Source organism: Periplaneta americana, chromosome 11 (genome assembly GCF_040183065.1).
Source record: "Periplaneta americana isolate PAMFEO1 chromosome 11, P.americana_PAMFEO1_priV1, whole genome shotgun sequence".
Taxonomy (NCBI): Eukaryota; Metazoa; Arthropoda; class Insecta; order Blattodea; family Blattidae; genus Periplaneta; species Periplaneta americana.
In genome coordinates this window covers 30,488,058-30,511,102 of record NC_091127.1, presented here as the reverse complement: position 1 = coordinate 30,511,102, position 23,045 = coordinate 30,488,058, and the positions used below count along the sequence as shown (strand labels likewise).

Below are 23,045 nucleotides of genomic sequence, written 5' to 3'. Positions count from 1 at the left end.
TGAAAGTAAGAACATTTCACTTGCGTTTCACGGAATCCATTATGCAACAGCAGTGCTTAGCAGTAATAGCCATGATACTATCCATCACGTGAATGAAATGTTTATGTGCTGTAGGAACAAAGAATTTCACACTTTCGTATTTAGAGTCATCCAACACCCCTTCGAAACGAGTGAGTTCAAGTGTTAAATTGAAAGATATCATCTCTGCGCATTGTTTGCAAGGTCCAAGTGACAGGTACCGATGCTATGCTCTATTCCCTTTGTCAATCTCTACTTGTCATCTCTAAGATGTACTCTTCACAAAATAATGATACTGGGAAGACATAATCGTCCATCTTTATACACTATGTCCCAGAATTCATGGTGGGGTTTCAGAGTATTGCCTAGGTATTTTTTGAATGAATAGAAGTAGAAATGTAATACAGTAAAATACCTCATATCTGGTACCCAAATAACTGGCAATACCAAAACAACGGCACTTTTGGCTAGACCAAAAAAAAAAAAAAAAAAAAAAAAAAGAAAGATAGCCTTTCATGTGAAAGAGAAGAGTCTGACGAAGATGTGAGTGGTTTTTGTAGATCGCACATGCCGCATATTGTGTTTACTCTTTACACTGTTCACACATGAAAACATAGACAAAAAACCCACACAAAAAAACTCAACACTATAATGAAAATGTATAACAAACTATAACTTACCTTACACTCAGAAGCCTGTTTGTCTGCAAATTGCTGTACTGGCAGAGCATCTAAATTATTCACTTTCTCTTCAACTCCATTCAAAAACTGGTTTATTTCTTCCACTGAATGATTAAATTCCTCCAGCCTATTTCTTGTTACAGTCAAATTTCCCTTCTTGAAATATAAGAGAAATATACATCAATTATGTCAAGTTGTATATTCGAGAATATTTAATTCACTGCTTGGACAAAATTTTTAAGCACAAACACTTACCTCCAGCAAAGGCAACATATTTCTTAGCCTTCCTTCTAGTTTCTCCCACTTCTTGACAGTATCATTCACTCTTTCTTTTAATACTTCCAAGTAAACTGGGTCGCAAAGCGACGAAAATGTTTTGTATGAAGCTCTAATACCATCTTTCACAATACTCCACTTCGGAAGATCTTCGTCTATTGTTTTCTGTTGACAAAATATTAAAGAAGCAAAGATTGAATTAGTGTAACTGTCCGGCACATCCTAAAACATACACAATTTTAATGTCTATAAAGTAACCACTGCAATATTTTCTTTGTACCATCTACCGAACTAATACACCTAAAATGTAATTTAATCTACTCAAAAACATCTCACGCACATTATATCTAAGCTACAAAACGTGAGGTATTACCATTGTAATAATCGCTTACAGAAATAATAGGTTAATAAAAGATTTATATTCCCCTTCATTTTAAGTTTAAGCAGGTTACAATGAAGGGCACATGGAAAAATATTTGATCATATGAGTGTCATTTCATAAATAATACACAGGTTGGCAGAACTGTGAAGTGGATGACGCAACACCAATGAAAATTACGTCAGTTGCAGTTGAAGGACTGAGGAAGAAGCACCTGTGTTCGTTTCGTCCATAGCATACTCTGTGTTTAGGTAATGAGAGCTAGAAATGGAGCCTACACATGTCTTGATTATTGTGGCAATTGAAGACTAATGATCGAATCTTTACATGGCAAAACTCCCCACTCACAGAAATCCACACTGTCACAGTGCTTTGAGTGGAGTTTGTGATGTACTTACAGTGGACCGTAATACAGTTTCTCGTTGGGCTATTCGTTTTCATGATGGTCTTGTCAGCAAATTTGCAATGTCCAGGTGTTTCTGCTTCTATTCAACAGTCAAGCAGTGAGAGACTCCCCACACAGAAATTTTTCTCTTCTTCAAATCTTTGTCAAAATACGGAATACTGAATTTAGTGAAATCCTGGTAGCTTCTGGAAGTTTCTCACATGTCGCTCGATGACCTTTTTGAAGAGCATCTGCCCCAAGTTTCACACTTTGTTCATGTGTTGATGTTTTCGGCCTTCCTGGTCTTGCATCATCGTCTAAGCTGATATGAAAACAAGTAACCTAACGAGAAACTGTACTACAATCCACTGCAAGCTTACCACAAACTCCACTACGCTGTGGATTTCTGTGATGTTTTGCCACATAAAGATTCGATCTTTGATCTTTAACGTGTAGGCTCCATTTCTAGATCTCGTTATCTAAACATAGAGTATGCTATGGACGAAACGAACACAAGTGTTTTTTCCTCAATCTTTCAACTGCAACAGACGTAAACTTTATTGGTGTTGCGTCATCCACTTCACAGTTCTGCCAACCTGTGCATTATTTGTGAAATGACCCTCGTATTATTATTACGTCCCAAACCTTTATTGGCTTCATTTAATCACCACTGCGATTTCGTTTTCTACTGCCGAAAAACATTAATCTGAATGAATCACTCTTCAGATTTGTGATTCGACACATTATTTTAGCAAACATTTTGACAGTACTGAAACTTTTAATTTAAGAAAATGTATTCCATGCTAGCAGGATCATGCAGTGGATGCTGATTACTCATAAGTGTAGATTTCTTCCTATAACAACATTAACATAATTGTACGCCACTAGGTTGCAAGATAGCAGATGGTTTCAATATCAAAGGGCTGAGAAGTCGAAACAAACTAGGGCCTAATAGTGATGCGAAATTATGGACACTACAGACATGAAACTAGAGTTTTATTAAATACATCATGTTTTGCTATTTTTTAGACTTTAGAGTAAAGATTTCAAACCTTGTATGAGTCTAAACTTCGGTTTATACATTATATATTGTAGCCTACCTTTAAATGTGCGACCTGCAGGTCCAAATTTTTGTTAATTCTTGCTGCACTTTCTTGTTCATCCAGTTGTGCTTCCACATTATCCATCCATTCGTTTAGAGTTGGAATGTCTCTCTGCAAGTTTCGTGACAATTCGAGGGCTGAATCTAACACGCCTTTTGCTTCTGTTATTTGTGATCCCAGCTGTTCAAAAAGCACAAAAAAATTATAAATACTTTTCTCCCTTATAATACAAAAAAATACATTAAAAACCACTTCATTGTTGGAGTAATAAGCATAACTGTATTAATATTAGAGGAGAAAAATTCGCTCCGGCATCGGGGATCGAACTCGAGTTCTTGGTTCTATATACCAAGTGCTCTAACCATTGAGCTATGCCAAAGTTCAATCCACAACACCGAATCGAATCCCTCTCCTCCACTGTTTTTCCTTTGTGGTCGGTGCTGTGGATTGAACTTCAGCGTAGCTCAATGGTTAGAACGCTTGGTACGTAAAACCAAGGACCCGGGTTCGATCCCCAGTGCCAGAACGAATTTTTCTCCTCTAATATTAATTGTTACTGTAACAGACGTATTCTGTAGGACCAAAAAATTAAACTTTACGTACATAACTATATTGTACTTCACATCTATTATAAAGAAACCATAAAATATCACAAACAAAATTACAGTACTGTAAATATTGATAAAAATTGTACAATACATCATGCAAAATACAATCCTACAAACAACACCTACCTTGTTATACAATTCCTTCAAAGTGTCAATTCTAGCAGAGAACTTTGGAGGGTCTGGCACAGCTTTATCTTCCACTAATTTTCGTCCTGCTTTTATTATACTCTCCACTTCTCCTTTTATTTCACTAAGTGTGCGGTAAAATCTCTGTGAAATGAACAAAATACTTATTACTCTTTTAACAGTTAACTGTAACATCAATAAATCAACCTGTATACAATGTGATAACACCTCACTTTGACAACAGACAGAGACATAAGAATATTTTGCAATGAGGATCAAATATCTATCATACATAAATACAATAAAACTATTTTTTTCTTCCATTGAAAATCATTTCTTTGCGTGTTTAGTAATATGTACATTTGATGGTTTATTCATTTGTGTATTTATTTACTTTACCATTTAAAGCGTATTTTCTTACATATTCCCTAAAAACTAGCCTAGTTACTGTTCATTCAGATAACTTTTACGCTGTCTAAAATTGTAGTACTATATTTTATTATGTTAAAATGCTGTCCTAGATCAGCTCGAAATGAAATTAATGTTAACAATTCAGATAACACTAGTAATGGGTTAATAAATCAATTACAGACTCAGTTATTCATTCACTTTCTATTTATTTACTGTGTTTATTTAGTTGTACATTTATTTGTATGCGTATTTGTTTGCCTTCTATCTACTTGTATAATTTTTTTTTAAAGCTATTTTGAAAAGAAGGCAAAGAATGCAATTATCATTTCATGTATATACTATCTCCAGTTATCGTTTCATGTATATACTATCTCTCTGAATACATTACTGTCCATTTACCAAATCCGAGAAAAAAGTAAACTGAATTGATTAAAGTTTAAATGAAAACTTCAATTTATTTGTACTGATCATAACATATTGAAATTAATTATGTGATTTTATACGTATTTTTTCGTACCATGCAGTGTTTCAGCTGTCCTTCGATTCCTTCAGGATCATCTGAAGCCAGTTCCAGAAGACAAGCAGCCTCTTCAACACTCCTGAGTTCTCTTAATGCCCTCGAAAGACGTGGTTCCAAGTTGGAAGGTGATCTGAATCTTTGGAACTTCACCTGAACCTCTGAGAAGCGTTTCTGTAAAATTAAAATATATGACACAAATAGGTTAAGGAAATAATGCACTGAATAAATGAATGGATGAGTGAGTGAGTGAGTGAGTGAGTGAGTGAGTGAGTGAGTGAGTGAGTGAGTGAGTGAGTGAGTGAGTGAGTGAGTGAGTGAGTGAGTGATGGATGGATGGATGGATGGATGGATGGATGGATGGATGGATGGATGGATGGATGGATAGATGAATAGATAGATTGGATAGATAGATAGATGGATGGATAGATGGGTGGATGGGATGGATGGATGGATGGATGGATGGATGGATGGACAGACAGACAGACAGACAGAGACAGACAGACAGACAGACAGATAAATAGATAAATAAATAAATAAATAAATAAATAAATAAATAAATAAATAAATAAATAAATAAATAAATAAATAAATAAATAAATAAATAAATAAATAAATAAATAAATAAATAAAAACCGACACTATTTAAGTTTGTGACTTGCTTTACAAAGTTATTCTTGTTTTTCGATATTTAATTTACAATGGTCTTGTATTTTTTAGCCTCAAAATGGTTTGTTCTTGTCACATATGGCACATCAAGTACTGAGTTTGATGACTGTTCTCACCTGCAAGAGCACCATCTGCTCCTGGAGCCTGGCAGCTGCTTCATGCTTGCCTGCGGACGTGTATGTCTTCACTTGCTCTTCCATTTCCTTCAGTGTTATTTCCTGAGTCTCAAACTCTTCCACCAATCTCTATACATACGACACACAGACAATTCATAACAAAACATTACACAATAAAGCATATTGACACCAAGTTCATTGTTCATACTTCACGTAACTATGAATGTTTCTATCAGATAACTACACACTTCTTCGTATATTTCTTTCTTTAGCAGCAATTTCTCGTACTAATTATATATGAATAAGTACATACATACACACATGTACCTAAAAACGAGGGTAGGGGGAGGTGGAGAACTATAAGAAATACATTAAGTCAAGAGTGGTACAAAGAAGAAAGTGATTGAAAGTTTGAAGTATTGGCTCCTTCATTTCGTCTTTACACTAGTACAATTTTGATGAGACTAAAATAAAAAAAAAAAAAAAAAAAAAACATTGAGAATACCAGAAATTAAATTCCTTAGAGAAAATCCGCATACTTTTCGATCATAAAAGAAACGAAGAAATATGAAGAAATTAAATCTCTTTCACAGAGTAAATAATAATGGAATTAAAAATATATATTATTATTCAGATATGTCTTTGGGCTTCTGATCAAAGATCAACTAAATGTCGAACATTAACAAGAGGATTAAAGGAATCTGTCAATGTGGAGCCAGATAAAAGCAATGATTATCGATGTTATGATTTATGATAAGTAGGTATAACATTTTGAAAATATCGGGAATAGGAAATATTAACAGAATTATTGCAATGTCTCATATACAAAATAGTTTTCTTCACCATGCTCAAGGCTCCCGCAGAGGATTGCCAGTGACTGAAAATGCAGTACCTGAGAGCTGAGATTCTTAAAACCATTTTTTACTTTTTTCTAACAATAATAATAAATTTATTAACATCACTGAATCAATGGTTTGTGATGATAATTGATACTGTTATTTCTCGTGGAAATGCGGTGTATTTTTAACGCTTAATTTCGTGATTTTGATAAAGCTGTATACAATGATATGAGGTCTGTGAAAGCATGATGGATAACTTCAGACAGAAGTCTGAGTTATAGTACCAAATTTAGCACAGAAAATCAAACAAAGAAGCAGAGGACCTCAATTTCAGTGATCTTTTCAGTAGCAGTGAATCTAATGTTTTCTTTCCATCTATAGTTACGGCAATTAAAATTGCCTTAACTCTTCTAACAACTTCTTATTCAGCAGAATGATCGTTTAGGTGAGTAAATACAAGAACATAAGATTGATCATGTTGCAAAAAGAAAAAACACGATATATTATTTATAATATTATGTAAACTATAATAATTCACGTTGCAGCGAATGAATTATTAGTATTATTACTGATACTGAATATGTTCTCTTACAAAAATTTGTATTGCTATTTTTACAGTACCAGTACACTTTGTCGACTGAAAACCAGTTTGATAAAAATCTGTTGGGCACAGAAGGCTCAGCAGCTTGGCATTGTTAAGTTGCACTAAGTTCAAAGACAGCGATCACAAAAAAGTTTAGGAAATTCGTCATAAATCACTTTGGGTTACAACCCTGGATACTGGCTCTTTTATTTTCACAGAAAGACAACTACATAAGTGAATGTAAGATAAGTAAGCAATTTCATTCAGTGCAACGTGTAATGGATCGAAATAAACACGTGTCTAATTAGGCCAATAAAATGCACTGAAATGTTTTGACTTGGCTATTTAAAAAGTTTGTATGATGATTTTGAACAAAAACATGAAAACTATCTTCTCAAAAAAGTTACTACCTGTCCTTTTACTAAGAATCATTGAAAATCGATTAACATCTACCTTCTTATGGATCTTTATATACGTGGTACAGTCATTAAGTTCTAAGACTTGACGCCTGGAGGGTAGGCTCCCACAAGAATCTGGATGTATCACAAGATGCCGCATAACACGGTGTACATTTAAACAGAACCACATCCTCACTCAAAATAGTCTCCATTGGCCATTATGCACGTTTGCCAACGTTGGTATAGCTGCTGGAAGCACCGTTGAAAGATGTTGGCAGGAAGGTCCGTATGGCTTCTCTTGTGGCAGTCATGACCTCTTCGGAAGAATGAAATCTACGCCCACGTAGGGTTGCTTTCATGCGAGGAAAGAGAAAAAAATCGCATGGTGCGAGATCAGGTGAGTACGGAGGGTGTGGAAGAACTGTCACCTGTTGTCTTGCAAGTTCCTCTTGGACAAGGACAGAGCGATGTGCAGAGGCATTGTCATGTAGCAACAGCCAATTCTTTGTACGCCATAGCTCAGGTCGCTTACGGCGAACTGAATCTCGTAAACAGCCAAGGATCTCTTTGTAGCGGGTTTTGTTCACAGTTGCACCTTCTGGGATGAATTCCATGTGAACAATTCCATTTGAATCAAAAAACAGTTCAAGCATCACCTTGCCTTTTGACCTGTCTTGTCGCGGTTTATTCTGTCGTGATGATAACGGCGTTTTCCAGGTGGCAGATTGTCGTTTCAGTTGCGGATCATAAAGGAAACACCAAGTTTCGTCTCCAGTTATTATCCGGTTGAGAAACGTCGGATCATCGTCAGCACTACTGATGAGGTCACGACAAATCGTCATGCAATCATCACGTTGGTCTTGAGACAGGATTCGTGGCACACTGTGCTGGGTAACACGAGACATGTTCAGGTCATCAGACAGAATTTTGTAGCAAGTACCATGGCTCACCCCTACTTTTGCTGTGATATCGTCTACCGATTGGGAGCGGTTAGCACGCACCAACGTTGCAACTTCTTGGATCTTGCGTTCAGTTCGAATTGTTTGTGGCCGACCAGTACGCACATCATCTTCCAAACTGTCTCTTCCTTGCAAAAAACGTCGGTGCCACCTAAACACAACACTGCGACTCACTGCGTCCTCACCATAAACTTGCTGCATCATTTGAAACGTTTCGGCAGCAGTTTTGCCTAATTTCTGGCAGAACTTGATGTTTGCCCGTTGCTCAAACTGTGACATCTTGGGTTCCGATGTGCGCATTCAAATCACCATCACAACAAAGACCATAGTTCTGCTTACAGTGCATGCACTCAACTGTCTCTTGTTGGGTCGAGAGACTAACTGACAAGGTATCATACCATGGTGCCACCTATGTGCTATAATGCACCACAACGCCACTATGTGCTCAGTATTAGAACTTAATGACTGTACCACGTATATAAGGTTGTTGGCTGTTGTAGTCACTGATAATTTTTTCTGAGGGCAGCCCTGATCATACCTAAAATAAATTATTTAATTGTCTAAAATATATAAGCACATGCTAGGGAATATTTGAAGCATAGTTATAACTCTAATAATTTTAACCTAATCATTAGATGTACATGAATGATTAGTAATTACTAAACACATACTGTAATCTACAAAGACAGTTCTTAATTAATACTTTGAGAGAAAATCTGATGTCATAATGGTATTGCTAAAGTAAAAATTATTAACGACCAGCTACCAATTCTGAAGTATTAATGCCATCAGAATTCTTTCTATACTGTGTAATATAAAAAAAGGTAAAAATGTCACATTTAAATATTGTTACTGGTACTGATTTTTTTTACTGTATTTAAGTCCATCAAATTAGAAACTTATCTTACAGGAAAAAACAGAATCACAAATATTATTATATGAAATCTATTGATAAAATTGATAATATAGAGATTGTTGACTGTCAAAACGATAACAAATATTAATGAGATTACGAGAAATAAATTGTCCAATATACTCTTACTTTTAGTAATTACATTGCAATAATGACGTAGCTGCAAGGTTCGTAACAGACACAATTCTCGTCAAAAATGTGTACTGTATTTCATAAGAGAATAAAAAGAACATTGTCAGGCTTATTTATTTATGTACCGAAACATTTAACAGAAATTTCATTTTGTAACTAACTGTACCGATATCCAAAATAAAGGGAAAAACTTTGGTTATGAAACTAGGCTGTGAAAATAATTATATAAATTTCATAATTTCAAGACAAACAGATCTTTTTTTATGTTGAGATTATCAATTTGATTAAGTCATTCTATTGTAATTTTCTAGTAACCAAATTTAATTTGCCGATCACCATCACAGAAATAAGAATAAAGGTGAAAGAAGGGAAAGATTTTCAATCTGCATTCACATTCAGAGGAGTTTTAAAATATAACATAACCAAAAACCAATCCAAAACCAGATAGGAAATAGGTGTTCAAAAATGGTCTTCACAAAAACATGAAAACGTACCTCTAGCATACAATTTTTATTAATTTTAAACACAACTTTTCTCTTTGTAGGAATAAAGGGCAATTATAAAACTGGTTAGATTTCAAATAGTTATAAGCAGTTTTCAAAACAAAAATGGACGGAATTGAATTACATTCTGTCTAATTTGATATCATAATAGCCTTGGATTAACCAAAAAATCGCTTTGAACAGCAAATCAAGTTACATGGTTACATAAATGTACGTGAGCTACAATAACAACAGAAACATTCGGACTCTTAAGTTGTTAATTAATTTCAGTTCCACATGATATAAAACATAAAATCTCTTCATTCCTGTTGCCAAATCTTACTTAGCCTATGTGAAATACTGTAATAAAGTACAGTACTAATGAGGGTGAATTTTTATAATTATTTTTCTGCTCTGTTAGTTTCTTCTGTGGCCACACTATGTCAAGTCATAATATGCAAATCAAGCTTTCAGGTATAACTCCCTGTCAAGTGGATTTGAATAATTGGTACTGAATCAAATCAACTTTACAGGGAGTTATACCTGAAAGCTTGATTTGCATAATATACGTCACTGTTCGTTAACAGAAAACTACAATTTAAGCCACTCAGAGCTAGTGTGCACTCAATGTTGGTAGCTTGACGGTTGTCAGCCCACTTTGAGGTCTGTGGATATAGAGGGAAAAATTGGATCGGTGTCTGGTAGAGTTCCCGGGTAGCTCAGATGGTAAAGCGTTGGTACATTAAACCAAAGGTCCCGGGTTCGATACCCGGCCCCAGAACAATTTTTCCCTCGAAATTATTCAAGTCATAATATGGTTTTTCAATCAGCAGGCCATTTGTTTATTTACCCAATCTAATGGCCTCATGACATCTCACATATTTACACTTTCTTTTAGCTTATTAGTATAGTTGAGGAGCAAACTTTCAAAACCTGACATGTCCATTTTCAGAAAATTCTACAAGTATGTGTTTTTGTAATAAACAAAGGTTTTTGTATGGTGAAATTTCATATGAATCAATAGCAAAAAAAGAAAAAAAAAACTTAAATATTTTACCACAGAAAATATTTTATTCATTGCAGAGATGTAAGTTTCTGGCTTCTGGAGTGCGTTTTCAGAAAATGGACATGTCAAGTTTTGGAAGTTTGCTCCTCAGTTGTACTTTTGCTTTTTTCCCAGCAGTCTTGAAGAGCACAGCACTTCTTCAACTGTTCTCATTTCACTACCTCATCATTGTAACACAACACATAAATTTGTTGAGATTAATTTTGAACATTGTGTTGTAGGTAATTTGGGATTACCCCGATCGTTTATAAATTATTTCAATCACCATTTTTATCATGATCATTTCCTCCAGCATGAAAAATTTCAGATGCCATTCAACATCCCACATTCTAATGTTTCATACGATCACATAATGTTAACAATTGTGCAAGATTATTACTGTTATTATTGTTATTATTACTACTGGTATTATTATTATTATTATTATTATTATTATTATTATTATTATTTATTTTTTTGTTTAGTCAACTGTCCTAAGATAGTTTTGTACCTCATAAGTGACACTAATAAGGCATCACTCATGAGGCAACTAAGCCAGGAGATAATAGGGTAAGGTGGCCAGTTCCTTTCCCCTTCCATTGCATATATCCTTGACTAGTAACATATTACACTAGTCAGACTTCAGATATTATTATTATTATTATTATTATTATTATTATTATTATTATTATTATTATATTATTATTATTATTATTATTATATTATTATTATTATTATTATTATTATTATTATTATTATTATTATTACATCTACATCAAGACAAGTAATATTTCCATACACTTGAACTTATACCTATATGAGTAGGTAATCATCACCATAATCATCACTGACATCACTATTACAGCTACATTCATAATGGCAGAAAGATTTTATCCATTCATTTAATTTTATGGACAATATTAAATGAAGAGATCGTGAAGTGATGTTAGGGAAAAAGGAAGTAGCTCAAGATAACCTGCTCCAATATCGTCTGTATTCTTACAAATTCCAGTTAGACTCACCAAGACTTGAACCAGAGTTTCTAACGTGAAAATCAATGCTTTAGCCATTCGACCAACTAAGCATCCATGTAACTTATTTACTGTCACAAATTTTTCATACTAATTACATTAAAATATGCAGTTAACTTAAGTGCATAAACATAAACATGAACTTGCAAGAACGAAGGGAACTAAGATTTCATTAAAGAAAAACTTAAAGAGTTTATATTTATGAAATTAAAACTTTAGTTATCAGTACGATTAGTTTAGCCTAGAAATATAATCATGTTTCAGACCATGTTTGTCACCAGAATAATACAGTAACAACAATGTAATGTGTCCACATGGCAACACACACCTGATCATCATCCGGCAAATCATCGGCGGTGAGGTCGTTTTCAACACGTGCTGTTAGTAGAGCGTCTACATGAGTTACCCATTCCTGGAACTCTAGGATATGGCTTTCCAACTCCTGGGCTTCCTGGACAGAGCCCTCAAGCAATACGGTACGATCCCTAGCCTACAAAGCAAGATGCAATCAAGCTGTGGCCAGTGCACAATGCAACGCAGGATCGTCCAGACTCAAATCAGAAACAATCATCACAAAGCGCAGTAATTGTGATCCCAGTATTATGTATAACATTTCCTGCAAACATTTGTCCTTTCTAAATACAAAATAAAGGTTACTCTTCTATTTGGTATTCCAAAAGTTTATGAACTGGGACAATTGGTGTAGCAATATATAGACTTTCAAATTAAATCGAAAATAAAATAATCAACTACGTAGTTAAATTTCAATAGAGAGTTTTTGTACCCTAGTTGCCCGCTATATGGCTAATGCTATGTTCACGTCAGTAGTGACGTATGTTCACGTTCATAAAACCTGGGATGGAATTGTAAGTGATCAGTGAACATATTATTTAAAGTAAGGCTCCGTTATATAATATTTCTCATTCTGTTAAAGATTTATCATGTCGTAGCTCCTATGACAGTCAATCAATCGTGCTGTAATTTTTTTAATTAATAGCTCAATGTTTATGAAAGTCACAGAAAAACAGTTGAAATGAAAATATTTTTTGAAAAGTGAGAAAAGTAACTTCGATGTGATATGTTCAGAATAGACATTTACACCTTCAAAAGTTGGTAAATGGCAAATCTTTTTATTTTCCACTTTAGGTAGAGGGTCAAAGCGAGAGAAATGTTCAGAAAGAATGCAAATTACTTTTAAAAATGGTCGTTACTCAAAATCTTTACTGGCTTTCGAGTTACGACGAATTAAAAAAAAAAAAGAGCTTTTTCCCTTGTCAGAGTACTCTCAACTCAACTTTCGCCTGTTGGAATCTCAACGAAAAATTCTTTCCTGAGGCTTCTTGTACTTTTTAATAAATACTTTATCCATCTTGAGCTGTTCTAAGTAGATGAATATCATCTACAGTGGTAAATCAGAAACGAGATGCCATGTTTTAACACTGAATTAGATCTACGGTAAACTTTGTTCACATCCACGTTATCCTGCTAGAGATAGCGGGTCCGCTATTGAAATAATGTGAGGTGAATGACTCTGATTGGCTCTTTCATCAATGACGCCAAACAGTATTAACCGTTGAGCGGATCAGAAGACTGCAAAAACTCTCTAATAACTCCAGATTTTGTCACTAAACCCTTAAGGGGAGTTGGTCATTATCACATGCAAAATAATGGTAAAAATAGCCTCTCTTCAAGCAGTCATAAATATAATACTACTTATCACAGCTCTTTCATTTTTTTTAGTGGTATATGTATACACATTAAGCTTTGAAATGAAAAAGAATGGTTACTCTAGAGTAAATCTTTATCCTTAAATTAATTTTTTTTAATTAAGCACATTTTTTTTTATAAATCCACTACATTTCTGTAATTAGGTACATTCTATTCACTTATTATAGCACATATTGAATTGAAAATTTGACCACTTACTGCTAATAGATACTAAAACATACCCTACTAAAATTATTCATGTATCTATAATATTATGGGCATAGGGCTTATAGCAATCATCACCGTCAATAAATTAAAAAGGAATTGAAGATTAGTATAAGCCGTATGCCCATAATATTATAGATATTTTAATAATTTTAGTAGGGTATGTTTTAGTATCTATTAGCAGTAAGTGGCCAAAATTTTAATTCAATGTGTGCTATGATAAGTGAATAGAGTGTACCTAATCACAGGTATGTAGTGAATTTATATAAAAAATATGATTAAATTAAAAAATTAATGTAAGGGTAAGATTTACTCTAGATTAACCATTCTTCTTTCATTTTAAAGCTTAATGTGTATACATATATCACTAAAAAAAATGAAAGAGCTGTGATAAATAGTATTACAATTCTGACCGCTTCAAGATAGGGTATTTTTACCATTACTTTGCATGCGATAACGTCCAATTCCCCTTAATGGACTCTGCCAGTTGGGCAATGTTGAATTCCATTTCTGAGATGAGTTCACTGGTTACGCAAAATTCATTATTCTCAGCAATAAGCGAGATGATGACTAGTATATTTAAGTGCTACCAAGACATGAAGAGGCAATTTTAACGTAATTTCTATTTTTAAAGAGGATAATATCAGAATCAATCAACAAAGTCATATGTACTTGAATAACAAAGAAAATTCTTAATTTATTTTGCTCCCAACATTAAGATTCTTTCATATAACATTTATGCTTTACTTCTCTTGTAGAGAAAGCTGTACTTTGGGCTTTTTGTCTGAAAAGAAAATCCGTAAATTTCAGTCGGGTTCAAACCCACATTACTTTCACCCAGAGGAAAGCATGGTAAAACGATCTTGGAGATATAACTATTTCACACTCTACTGAAGGAAATTATTATTACATAAGTACTAGGATATCACAACTTCCTCGCTTAATTAAATGCAAAGAAATGTCTCAAGCAAGGATATCCAGGATTACATCATGAATGTAGGTAAAGGTAAGAAGAACTGAAAATTCATTCAAGTGGTACTCATATTCCATTTGGTCTTCAGAATAAGCAATGTAACATATAACAACATATGGCGAACAAGTATTCAAGTCTTTGTACAACCGTTTTAAGAACAAACATGGCAAACATGACTAGGAATCTAGTCATATGTAGCTCGAGATGAAGCAGAAGTTTCAGTCTCATTGCTTTACTGAGAGATTTTGCTTTTACCAAAAATGTAGCCTATGCACTAGTGTACTTCGTAACAGACCCTTTATTAGTTTTCAATTCTTAGCAATTTAACAATAAATTGAAACAAAGTTTAACATAAAATTAAAAAAATAAATCATAATAATACTATCTAAAGTTTAAAGAACTAAAAAATAAAATAAAGAACATTAAATTAATTTATTTCATGTAATAATCTACAGGATCAAATCACTTCACCGTTTTTAGTTTCTCAATATGGTATACAATACGAAGCATAGAAAAGGTAATGTTCTGAAAAAATTGGTTTCGATAGTTTTACGTAATTACATGTTTTCAGCATTTGAATACCAACAAAAAATTATATTTTGACACGCCATTTTTTCATCTGCCCATATGTGGATAACCTTTCTGCTGAATTATTAGACTAACTTGTTTCTGTTGAATGTATGTAGCCAATCCATACAAAACGTATGCATTTACAAAATAAAAACAATATGTGACTGCTTTAAATTCTCATTCCAAAATTAAAACAAAAGTGGGTCTATCGAACTTCTTTTTAATTCTTTTATACAAGAAATAGTACAAAAACTTCTTAAAATGGAATGTACTAATATTTCAAGTTCGTATTAAAATAGAAATAAAATTGTAACAAAGAAGTTTGTTTCAATTTTCTGAAACATACTCTTCTGGGTATGTTATTAGAAGCATTGCATACAGTTCAGTTCTGAGTTCTGCATCCCAGATGTCACTTATTACAGAAAATTATTGACACAGCTCACAACTCAGTACGTAATAGGTTTCTACATTTAAAATTTTGCCATCTCACAGATTTCAATGAGAGTTAAAGAAGGTATATGGAACTCAATTTTAGAAGAAAAAAAAATGATATAACTACTTATACCATCTAGATACAGAAATGAAAGCAAGAAAAATGTAAGTGGATCATTTGAAATACATTTAATGAGATTTTCTTTATGGTTCAAATAATTATTACAGAATATATTCAATTCTGCCAACATATTTTCCAACAATGCATTACATCTTAAAGGACAACAACACACAGTATAAAGAAATTCACTGCCATGAAATACTCCACCTGATCACACCAATGTTTGTTCTTACTTCGGTTTTCATAGTATGTAGGAAACAGATGAAGCGAGAGAAAAAATTTCACTATTAGATATTTGGCTCATTCAGCAGGACTGTATTAAAATAAATCAAGTGAACTTAGTTAAACTCAATAGAGATATTCATTTTGACTACTTCATTTAAAATATTTATTCCCAAGATCTTGATACTATCTTTACACCTCGTGTTAGGTTTATAAAATGTTAATATAACCATTGCATCCATAAGCAGAGCTGTTGCAACAGACATTCATCCATGCAGTTATCAACAATCTGGAAGCTCATGCTACAGGAATATCATGTACAAATTATTATTTTTATATCCAAGTTCACGATGTTAATTGCAAGTAGTTAAGCCATATGCAACCATTCTTTTGCAGATGCTCAATTTTCGGTTAATAACGGATTTTATTCAATCTGACGCTGTGGATTGAACCTCAGTGTAGCTCAGTGGTACAACACCCAGTGCATAGAACTGGTGGTCCTGGGTTCGATCCCCAGCGCCAGAGTGAATTTTTCTCTGTTATTAACCAATAATAACCATAACAGATAATTCTGTAGGACCAAAAAATTAATAATCTTTACATAGCTCAATTTTTCTTTAATGCAGTTCAGTTTTCAGTGTAGAATTTTCACACTCTATGCAGTTACACAGTAGGCCTATTAATTTGGAGACGAAGGTTTTTGGAATTACTTAATGAAACATGATACACTATGAATTAGTGTTTAAAAATTGTAACACTGTCAGCCATCTTAAAATAAAACTGAATATTTACTATTACAGCAAGAAAGAAGTTCTTAAATTCATAACGCTATTTTGTAGAAAAATCATAAATCCATGTGCTTGCATTAAGTTACAAATGACTTACGTGTACAAATGTTCAAAAATGTTGAAAGACGAAATCAGACTGAACAAAGTTTCCTGCCCAATATGATTATTTAGTTATACGAATTCTCGCATTAAAAATGCTATTATTACTTATCTTACATGTATTTTATTTATTAAAATAATTTCGGTTTTTATATGAATACACAGAGTCCGCCAAAAAATGTATACACTCTTTGTCAGACTGTATCGGGATATTGATATTGTCAATTGATTTGAATTACAAGTATGATGTAGTATGGTCTTTCGCTCAACAGATGTCGGTACTTTCATCATGATAGTGAGAAAACAAAATGGCTGGAGCACGCTTGATGTTCGAGCAGCGAAAGTGCATTTTGAACTGGTTTATGAGGTTTGATAATGCCGTTGAAGTGCAGCGTCAGTGGAGGCAGGAGTACAAAACAGAACCCCAACCTGTCTAACAATTAAATGCATTATTGACAAGTTTGAGGCACATGGAACGATTTGTGATATTCACAAAGGAAGATCGGGAAGACTACGTACAGCTACAAGTCCTGCTTCATCGGCTCTTGTGTTGGAAAGGTTTGTTACTTCTCCATAGAAGTCTGCTATGCAATGTGCACGTAAAGTGGGAATCAGCAATACAAGTGTACGATGAATTCTGAAAGCTGCTAAGTGAAAAGTTTACATCCCACGAATGGTATCAGGGAATGGTAAGTGAAAACAAACAACTTGTGATGAAGGTAGTGTGGGCTGATGAGGCCCAGTTTAAACTTAATGGAACAGTGAATTGGCATAACTGTGTCTACTGAGCACTGGAAAATCTGCATGTTCATGTGGATAAGGCGGTCACTCTACCAGGGGTTCATGTGTGGTGTGAACTATCATCTAGGGGCTTAGTAGGACGCTTTTTCTTTGATGGTACTGTCACTGGAGTAATGTACCTCGAAATGTTACGCACATCAATTTTATCAGGTGTACGTGCACTTTATGGAGCTGATGATGAGGTCTTCTACCAACAGGACGGAGCGCCACCACACTACGAGCTTTCCTGGATGACAATCTGCAGGGACATTGGATTGGACGAGGAGGGCCCATTGAGTTCCCCCATGGTCGTCAGATATACTGTAATCCCTATGGATTTTTATTTGTGGGGAACTGTGAAAGATCAAGTCTATCGACATAAGCCTCGCATGCTGAAGGACCTTCACCAGGAGATTACAGCGACATGTGCAACGATCTCCATTGCAACATTGACCGACATAGATGCGGCAACTGCTCGTCATTGCGTTATGTGTCTGGCCGCCAATGGCGAACATTTTGAACATCTAAAGCATATAGATGTCAAATTGTAACTCGTACGAGATAACCTCTGGCATAAACAACCTGCAGCGCATATTCATTAAGGTCGTTTTTCCTATTTTATATGGAAAGTTATTGACCTTAGAGCATGCTTGACGTGCAATATCTCCTGGTTCTATAGGCATTTGGGCACCCATGATCTAAAGTGACAATGTGCTTAACTGAAGACAGTACTACATATGTGATCAGTATTTAAATGTAAAACAAACATATAATAAATAATTTTCATTCCTTAAAGAGAGTATACATTTTTTTTGGCGGACTCTATATGTATAAATAAACAGAAATTGAATGGATCTAGGGGCAGATTAAATTTAGATTTTGATTATTTATGGATGATGGATAAGCCTCTATGTACAGTCTTAGAAATAAATGATGGCACAGAGATATTTTCAAAGTCCCAGAAAGGAGGCACTACATATGATCAGAGGATTTCCTCCTCCGTAGCAGAAAAAAAGGTGTTAATAGATGTGTGTTAGATTAGCTATAAGTCAGGCATGGCTTGTCATTCGATTCACTGGTTCAATAAACCCCCTGTCTCTCGACACCACTAATTCCTTTCACAATGAAGAGTAACTCCAAAAATTAAACTGCTGGATGTTTGGCTTCCTTTGGTTAGAGTATAAGCAAGCTATAGCCAGTAAAGTCGGGTGAAATAGTGGCATCACAGGGTTCATCCTTAGAAGTGAACCAGGAACTCAAGAATTTCTAAAACAGCCTGTGGCAGTGAACAAATATATTAGGTAGTACAGTGAAACCTCCCCTTACGGACACCCCCAAGATACGGACACTCATCATATATGGACAGTTTTTTATGTCCCAACTGAAATAATTTAGAAATAATGATAAATTTAACTCTCGTTTACGGACACTCTCAGACACGGACACAGACAGCTGTTTCACAGTCCTAAGCTTGCTTTACCTCCTAACTGCAGACAGAACTTGGTTTTCAAGACCTAATGTGTTACAAAAATGGAAAATTTAGTACAGAAATTCCTTAACATGACACAAGACAATAAGGGTCTCGTAGGCTACCACTAGCCCAGCCGGCTACCCCTTCTTAGCTGGAAGCGGGTGGATAAACAAAGTCATAAAATTTAACCTGTCTGATGGGTCCAAGGTTTCGGAGATCGTGAAATAATATTCGACACATGATAGGGTTAGTAGGATTATTCTCTTCACTTCAATCAGTTGTTCTGTTTCGAGAGACATGACACCTGAACGTAAAGGTTAAGTTGAAAACTGTAAATTATAGTACTGCATAACTGTAGACCTAGAATAAAATTGCATGGCACAGTACTGTATTTTCCTTTTTTCGGTCTGTTCAAAGCTGCAAAGAATTTACTGTAGTATACTGCATTTAGAATTAAACTACAGTAATACATTTCATTTAAAGTGTAAAGGGATACATAATCCATATTATAAATTTACTGTTAGAGTGGGGAGTCTCCCTCCCAATAAAGGACACCTCCCAGATGCGGACAGATTGTTAAGTCACTTCGATGTCCGTAAATGAGAGATTTCACTGTAGTACCATACATTTATTTGTCTGTTACATAATAGAGTGAGAGAGATTTGACTGGCTGTGCAACTAAATGAAAATATAAGGAATATTTCGATTAACATGTATTAATCTCAGTATTATTAACGTACTGTACATAGTTTAGACGTGACAATTTTATTACTGAACATTCTAATAATATAATCTAAACAGTATGATAATATTACTTACTATGTTCAATATACAAGCACATGAAAAATACATTTAATTCATAAACCTGAAGAAATAGATAAGTAGTTATTTATATTAATGGATTTCAATATTTAGTTTTGCTGACAATGACAAAAGTGTTGTGGGAGGGAACAGAGGGAGTGAAGGAAGTCTAGAAAGATACATGCGATTTCCACATCCTTTCACATGAGGTCTTTCCTGAGATCAACTGAGGTCCAAGCCCGTGGCTTACTTGTCTCACTCAGTGCCATCGCACTGAAGAGTCAGAAAGAATTTCGAAGGAAAAGTTTTGCTGTTAACACGTTAGTTTATGTACTGTGTATGTTATATCAATTTTACTAAATAAATAAAATGTTATACTGTATTTCTTAAATTAGTACTACCATTACTGAATTTCATGTACAAAACTGTTCTCATGTTTACGCACTGTACATCATAATTTATATTTTAGATCGTATTTCAACATAACGTTTTCGACAGAGATTCTAAGGCACAAATAGAAGCAAAAAAATTTGCTACTAAACTGCTGAGCAATTTTTAAATGTAAAGTTATTTTGTAAGCCTTAAATATGCAAGACCTGATTATAGGTTAGTTTATACTTACACGATTTAATTACTAGTAAATCATGCTAATTTAAGATCACTCCATCTCCTACCTGCTGACTTAGATGACTCCATCTCAGTGTGATGGCCTCTACATCTGACTGGATTGTCTGGGGCATGATCCCATCATCTACAAGACGACGCCCAATATCTTGAATCTTGGCAAGACGAGCTTCTGGATGATTTCGAATGTAATTTTCAAGATCCTTCAAAAGAAAACAGTATTACGTTATCCAAATATTGCAATTAAGATACGTACCATACATATACTGGTATGCATAGTAAAATCAGTGCAATGCATTTTAAAGGATATTTCTCATGTATGTACAGTAAAATCTGTGCAATATATTTTAAAGAATATTTCTGTTAAATAGGCAAGAATAAATTATAGTTCCTTATAGCATTTTAAAAAATAAATGTAATAACAACAGACATTCTTTAATAATAATTAATAACTGTATAGAGAGTGGAAGTAAAATATTTCTGCAGATTGAAAAGGATGATAGGGTACACTTAAATGAATAGAAAACCTATTACCATACGTTTTGTGATTAAATGGATGTTTAATTAGAAAATTGAGTTAGAAGTTTCAGCAGTATGGCAACATTACCATTAACACATTGCTCTTTCTACTCGTAATACAGATGTAAGAGGCCAACGAACTTAAGTCTGTCTGTCTTAGTGAACTACCTTCCACCTCCCTTTCTGGCTACAACGTTGCAAGCTAGTCACATCAGTCAGTGGCTTCAAATTAGTGACAATTAATATTTGAGGAGAAAAATTCGCTCCGGCGCTGGGGATCGAACCCGGATCCTTGGTTCTATGTACCAAGCCCTCTGACCACTGAGCTACGCCGAATTCAATCCACAGCACCGGACCGAACCTTCCTCCTTCAATGGTTCCCTTTATGGCCTGATTCCAAGTTAGGCATATATGTTGACGTATATGTCCAATGTCAACTGCCATTAGATTAGGAGCGCACTCAGTTGAGTGACTTGTTTGGCCGGGATTCCTCAGTTAAGTGCACAGTAATCTGTACAGGCATATGCACTGCAGCTATAAGAATATTATAGATTTATTAATTTGTCCTACAGAATAATATCTGTAATATTGACAATTAATTTTTCTCCTCAAATATTAATTGTCATTATTACAAATATTATTCTGTAGGACAAATTAATAAATCTATAATATTCAAATTAACTTAGTGATTTTTAAATTAAATTTACACGAAAACTGTCCACGCGATTGAAATAACCAGAGGGATAAATGATTCTTTATTAGATTTTCTATTGATGTGGTCAAAATCACGATTCTATTCGCAATAATTACAGAATACGAGGATGTTAAAAATTGGGGGAGGGGGGGGGACATTTTTTTCTAAGAAAACTATGGACTTCACACTTTTTTTTTTTTTTTGTTATATGCAACATGAGCTATTCGCTCTGAAAATCTGCAGGGTTATTTCATTTCTATTTTGTAGTATAAAAAATAAATTAAAAAAGAGCATATGACAAGACAACAATTTAAGAATTCGTAAATTAAACAGCCGTTTAATAAAATAACTGCAATGAAAGTCAAATGAGATAATAAATTGTGAAAAAAAAGCAGTAAAATAATTTATTGTTTGCATTAGGCCTATAATTAAAGAAATAACAGTGTATATGAGAGAAAAAGGGAGGGTAAAGAAAGTAGTACGAGGAACAGACCAGATAGTGGAAGAGAGGAGGAGGATGAGGGAGGCAGAATGAGCAGTAGAGAAAAAGAAAGAGGGGGAAAGAGAGAGAGACCCGCATGCAAGCACATACATGCACACACACACACATTGCCTCTGGCCGGGTTTGAATAGAAATATCTCAGTCTAGAGGTAAGCATGGTATATGCTAAACAGAGAACAATAGATGATCTCACCTAGAGGCACTAGAAAGGAACCAATTAACATTTCTATGTCAAAGCAACATACGAGGTTATTATTTTCAAATTCATTATTACTTTTTCAAATACCAGTACTGGTAATGGTTAGGAATATATATATATAAACTTGAGACTTCACTTACATCAAGTTCTTCTGAAATTTCTTCAGCATCTGCTGCGGACTTTGGAGACTTTCTCAATCGTTTCTCTAGTTTATCCAACCAGTCCATCTCCTGAGCAACAAGTGCTGAAAAACAAAATGTTGAATAATTAAGAAGCAATGTAGTTAAAAAGATTCGGTACACAATTCGGGAGCATACACAGGGATTCAGGGCATAACAAAACGAATTACATAGTTATAAAATCACAATAATTGGTCTCAATTTAAATTAATTATACTAATTAATTACAATAAAGTTAGACATCATATGTGTAGCTCAAAGTTCCCCTCAATGCCTTTGGAATTTTTGGAGATTTAAAATATCTATCTTTATTTGCAGGAATCCATTTACTCCTCAGATCTCGGTACACTGCAGCTTATTGTGTTTTCTGTAATTGAAGAGTCCAGGGGGAATGCCAGTAACTTAGGTCTGGCACTCTCTGCAGGGTTTTTTTTTTAAGCTGTTTATACAGGTAGTATACATTTTCTTT

General features: G+C 34.3%; 1 protein-coding gene across 12 annotated transcripts in view; it reads right to left on the bottom strand.

The window, feature by feature from the left end:
• The window catches only part of Dys (Dystrophin), a 2,834,509-nt gene that overhangs the window by 2,219,237 nt on the left and 592,227 nt on the right, over nucleotides 1–23,045 (bottom strand). For 11 of the 12 annotated variants that reach the window (XM_069839232.1, XM_069839233.1, XM_069839235.1 and 8 more), the window contains 9 exons: nucleotides 22,538–22,641; nucleotides 20,534–20,686; nucleotides 11,999–12,160; nucleotides 5,289–5,417; nucleotides 4,504–4,677; nucleotides 3,576–3,719; nucleotides 2,839–3,021; nucleotides 954–1,139; nucleotides 699–854 (listed from right to left, as the gene is read on the bottom strand). In XM_069839232.1, coding sequence (XP_069695333.1) covers nucleotides 699–854; nucleotides 954–1,139; nucleotides 2,839–3,021; nucleotides 3,576–3,719; nucleotides 4,504–4,677; nucleotides 5,289–5,417; nucleotides 11,999–12,160; nucleotides 20,534–20,686; nucleotides 22,538–22,641 — 1,391 coding nt within the window. The remainder of the gene's footprint in view (nucleotides 1–698; nucleotides 855–953; nucleotides 1,140–2,838; nucleotides 3,022–3,575; nucleotides 3,720–4,503; nucleotides 4,678–5,288; nucleotides 5,418–11,998; nucleotides 12,161–20,533; nucleotides 20,687–22,537; nucleotides 22,642–23,045) is intronic. The other variant, XM_069839234.1, reaches the window with a different exon arrangement.